This window comes from Chenopodium album, chromosome 5, assembly GCF_948465745.1.
Source record: "Chenopodium album chromosome 5, dcCheAlbu1.1, whole genome shotgun sequence".
NCBI classification, from domain to species: Eukaryota; Viridiplantae; Streptophyta; class Magnoliopsida; order Caryophyllales; family Amaranthaceae; genus Chenopodium; species Chenopodium album.
This window is the reverse complement of record NC_137838.1, coordinates 10,740,205-10,747,812: the sequence shown is the minus strand read 5'-3', so window position 1 is coordinate 10,747,812 and position 7,608 is coordinate 10,740,205. Positions and strand designations below refer to the sequence as shown.

The 7,608-nt window shown below is 35.8% G+C and overlaps 1 protein-coding gene across 1 annotated transcript; it reads left to right on the top strand.

Annotated features, from left to right (window-relative positions):
* The first annotated feature begins 255 nt into the window (after window positions 1–255).
* LOC145630419 (uncharacterized) lies at window positions 256–1,698 on the top strand. The gene has a single exon (XM_081682677.1). The coding sequence runs from the start codon at window positions 326–328 to the stop codon at window positions 1,457–1,459; it is 1,134 nt and encodes a 377-aa protein (XP_081538803.1). The 5' UTR covers window positions 256–325; the 3' UTR covers window positions 1,460–1,698.
* The last annotated feature ends 5,910 nt before the right edge of the window (window positions 1,699–7,608 follow it).

The window sequence follows — 7,608 nt, the reverse complement described above, 5'->3', positions numbered from 1 at the left end:
TTATAAGGATACAAATCAAATTGAAGGCTGGCTTAACACATTCGATAAAAAAATTTCTAATAGCATTTACGTCGGATTATTTTGGGTCGGGTCAATCTATTGATAGTTCTTACACCTCCTCAACAAGTCCAACCCGACGGTGACTCGGATTATTGGGTCGGGTCTCACAATAATGTCTTAGGTCAGAACACAAACGGGTCGGATCCAATCCTACAAATCTACATTCACTACACTAAAACCCCAACTTTAAACCCTGAAACTCAAACCTTTCTCTTTCTCTTTCTCTTTCTTCAGCCGTTTTCCCCAAAATCTGAGAAGCTCAACAATGGAGTCAATTGCGCCGCCATTAAAGGTCTCAATTCAAGCAATCCAAAAAGCTGTTGATGCTCTCCTCAAATGGAAATCCTCGGTTTCCGATTCTGAAAAACCCCAACTCCTTCCTTCTGATGAATTTCTTTACTTAGTTCTAACCCTCAACAAAATCCCACCTAAAAACCGCACTAACGCCCACAAAATCGCTCTTCCAAACGCCCTTTACACCCCAGAAAGCTCCGAGTTTTGCCTCTTTGTTCATGACAGCGTTTCCAAAACCGCTAAATTGAAGGTTGAAGAAGGTGGGGTTCCAGTTTCCAAGGTGATTAAGCTCTCAAAGTTGAAGAAGGATTACAAAGCGTTTGAGCAGAAGAGGAAGCTTTGTGATTCATTTGACCTGTTTTTTGCTGATAAGAGGATTATCCCACTTTTACCCAATGCAATTGGGAAGCAATTTTACAAGAAGAAGAAGATTCCGGTACCAATTGAGTTGGGTAGAGGTAATTGGAAGGAGCAGATTGAAAGGGTTTGTAGTTCTGCAATGTTGTATTTGAGTACTGGAACTTGCAGTGTGATTAAGGTTGCAAAAGGCTCGATGTCGAGGGATGAGATCGTTGCGAATGTGGTTGCGGCGGTTAATGGGGTTGCCGAGACAGTGCCGAAGAAATGGGGGAATGTGAGGGGTTTTCATTTGAAGTTTTCGGAATCATTGGCATTGCCGGTTTATCAGAAGGTGCCGGATTTGGGGCTTAAGATTAGTGGTTTGATTGCGGCAAAGGATGCAAATGGGGAAGAAAAGGCGGTCGTTTCGAAGAAAAGGAAGGAGAAGTTGAAGGAGAAGGTGAGTAAGAAGAAGGGGAGGATTCATGAGGTGAGGTATATGGATAGTGTTGAGTCTGGTGGGATGGTAGGGGGAGATGAATCGGGGAGCGAAGTCGATGATGATGTTGAGGAGGAGGAGGTAATGCCGGTTGAGGATGTTGTAGTGAGTGGTGAGGAAGTTGCTGGAAAGAAGAGGAAGAAGGGAGATAAAAAGGAGGTGAAGAAAGTTGCAAAGTTGAAGAAAGGAGTCAAGGGTTTGAAGGAGAAGAAGGATAAGGTTTCGTCGAAATCATCAGAGAAGAAATCGAAGAAAATCAAGGTTTAGGTATAATAATTTACTATATTCTGCAAATTGATCATTCTGTTCTTGTTTGAGCTAAGTTTGATTATCAAATACTGATGATATCAAAGAGTTTTTAGCCTCAATTTTGATGTTCTGAGTGGGTTAGATAGGTTTTCTCTATATTTGCTGTCATGGTTTATGAGATTGGCATATGTTTTGGTTAATTTACAATGTTGTAACAGCTAAAAGAACAACTATATGAGGAATTCAAATTTTGTCAATCTAATCTTCAAGATTCAACTATTTACAGCTAAAAGAACAACTTAGCAGTTGATTGTAGCTTGCTATGTGTACATGAATACATTATACAATACTCCTTAGAAAGTTAGAATCATAACCTTGCTATGAAGTTGCACTAAATTAGTCAAGCTTTTTTACAAGTCTCTACGGGCCTGTTCTCTTCAGCTTATTTTCATTTCATCTCCAATAATTTCAGTTCAGTTCTTAATTTTCTTCTCTCATAAAATATTCAGTTCAGCTCCGCTCCAATAAGCTAAGCTCAGTTCAACCAATCAGAACAGGCCCTAAGTCAGCCGAACCACTCTGGGCTTGTGCTGTGCTCTTATGCTGATGTTTTTTGGGATTTTGCTACTTTGGTAGTTTGAAATGAATTGCTTTGAGCAGGAAATATTGGTGAAAAGGCTTAGCTACAACCACTCTGTGATCGTATACTGATTTTTTTTTTTTTTTTTTTTTTTTTTTTTTTTTTTTTTTTAAAATTTTGGCAAGGAATTTACAGTCCAAAGTATAAAAAAAATACATACTACATAATTACAATTTACTGAAATATTGAAACTAAGAGGAATGCTATAGCTCTTTTAGGAAAATGAATTTAAAGATGCATCTATCAATGTTGACTAGCAAACCTCTGGTACAGTTTATGCACTGAATTTGACTGCACTTAACAACTCTTGGCTTCTTGATGCACCGAGGTTGTTGTTTGATAATTTGTTACATAACTGCACAAACAGAAAAAGTTTGTTAGTTCTATAATGCAGAAGCAATACACGGCAGAATATCTTGATAATACATAGGGAGATAGACATTGATCTGTCGATAAATTACAGAATCTCCACAAGTTTTTATCAGTTCAATGACAAATAGCGATGGACTAATCTCAAGAACCTGCAACATCATGGAAAGAAAGTGAGCAGGGATTGTTGGAAAATTTGTTTACTTGTTTCATATGCTTGACAGAAGCTATTTGTCCAGTTAGCAAGAATTATACTTCTGCTGTAACTAAAAGACTTCCTAGACCTCTGTGGTCACTTATCCTTGCACCACTTCTAGCTGAAACAAACAAATTCGAAACTTAGGAAAAATACTTATAAAATAAATTCAACCTGTAGACCAAATATGTGGCCATTCTGATAGCTAAAGGATTTTGAGGGTTCACATTAAAAGGTTGTTAGAACTTACCCTCCTATTTTTTAATTTCATTTAATTTATTTATTTATTTATTTATTCTGTATTTAGTATCCTATTCATGTTACAATATCCTCAATTCTCTCAAGCTACTCTATGTGCGAAAGATTGGAAGTGAATCTGATCTTCCTTTCGGAGGCATCCTACAAACAGTTAACAAGCAACCATTAGCTCCTATTTACTAAGTTTCTTTTGTATATACCGTCTTCACATTACAGTTAGATTTAGGCTAGAGATTCATCAGTGTTCTCACCTCTTTCTCAAAAAATCCTGAAAGATCAAGGAATGATGACATTCCGGTTAGCTGTAATGCATTGATTTGGTTAGGAAGGCCAGGACTTTTCTCTCCATCAGACTGATTTATAACAAGTTTAAATAACAAGCAGCAAGCTATTAGCATCTTTAATGGAAATGTACAGTAATATTTTATGGGAATGCAAATGAAAGAAAGGGATATCAGTCATTACTTCAACATTTATCAGATTGGCATATGTTATGTTCAATTTTTGTTAAAAAAGAATTTGATTGAGGTAATATCAAGGTTGAAGTTATGATGTGAATATTAGCAGATTAGCTTATGGGTAGTGTTACATTAATATTCAAAGGTATGTTTTCAGTGTATGTTTTTTATAAAAATCTTCGTGTCTCTGGTCTTTCCGACGCAGCAGCAGTGGAAGGGGTGCGACTGTGCAAGTGTGCTAGGAGGGAAAAACTAATTACTCTGTAGTAACTATGTTAATTGAAATTTTGCGACATCTTGCTGGAATTGGATTGTAGATGACTCTTTGAATGTAACAAACATTTCTGTCAAAAATTTTCAAATCCTTTTTTCTTTCATTTCATTCTGAAAATGCAATTCTTTACTCCTATCATTTGAAGTTTTGAACCAGAAAGAACGTTAGTATTGAGTATAATATTTTAGCAACTGATGTATAGCACCCCCACACCTCACAGTCTGGTCCTTTATATAGTATATTACTGCTTGCGCAATTGTTCCAATATATTGTAACCGAATTTGCATCTGATTGTTGAAATAGAGCAGTGCAAACTGAACGATTGCATCTGCAGTGATATGTTTTGATTAATGTATTTGAGCGTGTGTTGTAATATTCAGTTGAGTAATACTAACAGCAGTGAAGATTAAACGAATAAGTTGTATGGTGTAACACTGGAATATTGCCGGTTATAAAGTGAAGTGGTGAACTAACACTGCTTCATGACCCCTGATCCCCTTCAATTGATTGTTTGGAAAATTTATGTACTCTGATATATCTCTGACATATTGCGAATCCTGTTATGTCTTGCTAAGTTATATTGCATCATTGGTCATATTAGCGGCTCTTAATAATCAAAATCTTGTAGTCCTTGTAATATTTACGTTTTGCTATGTGGATTTTCTGTCATTTATAATGTATTTATGCATCACCCTTAGTTGCTGACTTGCTGATGAAATGTCTGCACTACAGAAACGTGAACAAAACACACGATTTTGTTATGACGAACAGGACATATTTGGGGAAACTCCCTGTGGTGTTTTACAATTTGTTCGTTCACCTCTTTGTATATGGCTACCTTCTTATGTTGTTTTCCATGATGGACATTCGTTAATTATGAATGATAATTACCTGTTTCATCTTTAAGGTATAGGAACTATAGAATTAGCATTGTTTGGTAATCCTAACTTAGTCTTCAACTAGATGAAGATGAATACAGGAGAAACCCAGATTTCAAATTGACATGGATATTAATCCGTATATGAAGTTGTATCGTGTGTGGGCATCATAGTGCTTTGACATGCTATTATCCTATCTGTGCGATGTGCAATTCCTCCGGATTCGCCTGTGGCTGTGGCTTATGAACCATGGGCTATGAACTTTTTTGCTGTGTTGTTTGGTATTTGCATCAAGACTAGTTTATACTCTATAGTACTAATTAGTAATTAGCAACTCCAACAACATTGCCATCTACCATGTTATAGACTTATAGGCAAGTGCGTGCTGATTTTTTCTATTAAATACCAGACTATTGAAAGAAAGACTAACAAATAACAACTTGGGTTGGTTTTATTTTATTGAGAGGCTTGATTTTTCCAGGTAAACTGACTATATACTTTTTGGTTTTCTAAGTTTTATACGAGGTCTTGCCTAATTCTTGAATTATGCTGATGAATTTTCAACATTGATTTTTCAACAAGCAATTTCATGCTTCATTCATATGCAACCATCCTGAAAGCTCATACTCATATAAAGAAACGGGAAAGGAAGGGCAAACGAAAAAAGGCGGATGATTCAGATTAGAAAGCAGGAGGTTCACAGAATGTTGCTTCTTCTAAGAGAGTAATTTGCTAACTATCTGTGAAATTTGCTCCACCCCTTTGAATTATGTATACCTTATTTTGGTGAGCCTAAGCGAGATTGTTTTAATTGACATAGGGGTAAAAATCCAATTTCATTGTGTGTCTGTTACAGGCTTGCAATCTCCTTGTTTAAATTAACATTCGTTATTTCAGTAATTTCTTTTCGAGGATTTATCTATTGATCAACTTAATAGTCTTTTCACACAACTAATCTAATTGAAATTGGATGTTGGTGTAGTGGTGATTGGGACTACACTTGGTAATAGGGAGGACCAGTGTTCGATCTCCCACAACAATGATTGGGAGGGGAACGGAACCTAACCACTCTGAACTGATCCCCGAATCCGGATTAGCCCAAAGGGTGAACTGGGTGAAACACACACAAAAAAAAAAAAAAAAAAAAAAACTAATTGAAATTTCTTCCTGTACAAATATGTTGCAAATGTTGCACTTGTACTCATTATATGCACTTCAATTTGGCTGTTTTGGATCATCTATAGACTGTAACTGATGAAGAACCATGAATTGAAGCATCTAGGCCATCTGGCTTGGCATATTCTGTAGAAGATTATAAACTTTTGCTATTTCTTGACAAATGTGAAAGTTTATACCGTCAATCTTATTCTATGAGTTGGGTCATTTTCATACTTGAATTCTTTAGAAGAAGAAAGTCAAGAAACTAGCTTACAATCTTGACAACAACTCAACAAGGATCCATATATTTGAAAATTAGAGGATGCTTAAGTGAGGCAGCAGCCTAAGTAACGTGTTTGAGTATTTAAAAAGTATATATTGAGATGAATCTAATATTAGTCAAATTTTACGTTAAATCAACAAAAATTTATTACCTTGAATCAACAGTGGAGATGGCAGGGGAGTGAGACCTACCTATCGATATTAACATATTTTTAATCTTTAAACTCCCATTGTTTCATTGAAATTGTTACAGTTTATTGTAACTACGCAAATATGAACATGGACATTGAAGACAAAAAATTTCTTTGTTGCCAAAAATAAGAAACATATGTATTATTCTTGATTTTTTCTAACTTCTACACTCGCGCTGCCTTTCTTAATGCTGTTAATGCTTACCCTCAGTTCGGCACCTGCACCGACTGGAACTCAGAATACTTGCCCAGAAAACAGAACAGAAGAAACTCGTGTTTAGAGAATATTCTGTTTAAAACAAGGACCCACGCCCGCGCATCGCATTCCCCAAGACCCGAGCCCGACCCGGCTCGGCGCGCGCACGCGTGTGTGTGGAGTAACACTTAACTCCCACTCACTCAACTAAGTAGTGTTAAGGCACTACAATATAAAAACAAGGAAAAACCTTTCCCCCCAACCAATGTGGGATTTTCCCCTTTCATTTGTTTTTCTCTCTCTTGTTTTTCCTCATCCCTCTTATTTTATATCAAGAACTTCCAACATGAACAACCCCGAAAAGGTGGCTACTGATGTAGATACATCCTTCAAGGCTTCATTGTGGTATTGGATGACCAATGTTCGGTCTGTTATGAACCAAGGTTTTGGTGCTACTATAAATGCGATCAATGGTGCTGCTGAATGCAATGGCCACAATCAGGCCGAAGTAGATGACCGTGTTATGTTTTATAACAAGTATTGTGCTGATTTTGGGGTCGCTCCTGGTGATAATATTTCATGTTAATTAGACAAGTAGCTCAATATGTGATGTATTTATGTAATCAATAAGCATGCTTATTGCAATAATAAGGTGATATAATCGTACTATTAGATAGGATAGATGTGTTGTTCTTATGAGTATTGTTAAGAACCATCAATTATTCATATATATACTCCCTCGTTCCTAAATGATGTCCATGTTTAACTATTTTCACTATTCACCTACTAATTTTGACCATAGTTATTTAATAACGTATTCAAAATAAAATTTATCTTGAAATAAATTTTTAAAATAGGTTTTAAAATAAGAATCATAAAATCAACTTTTTAATTAAATATTTTTGTTTACTAATATTGAATCATATATGTTTGGAGTAGAAGTAATATGCTCTCCTCTTCTAATTTGGTTAATTGATTAATAACATTAAGAGCAGAGTGGCCAAGTGAAAAACGTATTTATCAATGAACAGCTAGAATGATCGATTATGAACTTTAGACTTTTGGTAGGTTGATCACTTGATTAATTTTTGATATTTATTTACAACTGGTATCCTATTAAGGCTATATATATGTTCACATGAAAAACTATTATGAGGATGAATTATGTATAACCATGACCAAATTGAATTAGGGTCTCCAATCGTATGTTTCTTCGTTAATTAGCTGAATTGCACAAAAGTTCATGGACCAGCCCTTTCTCATTTAC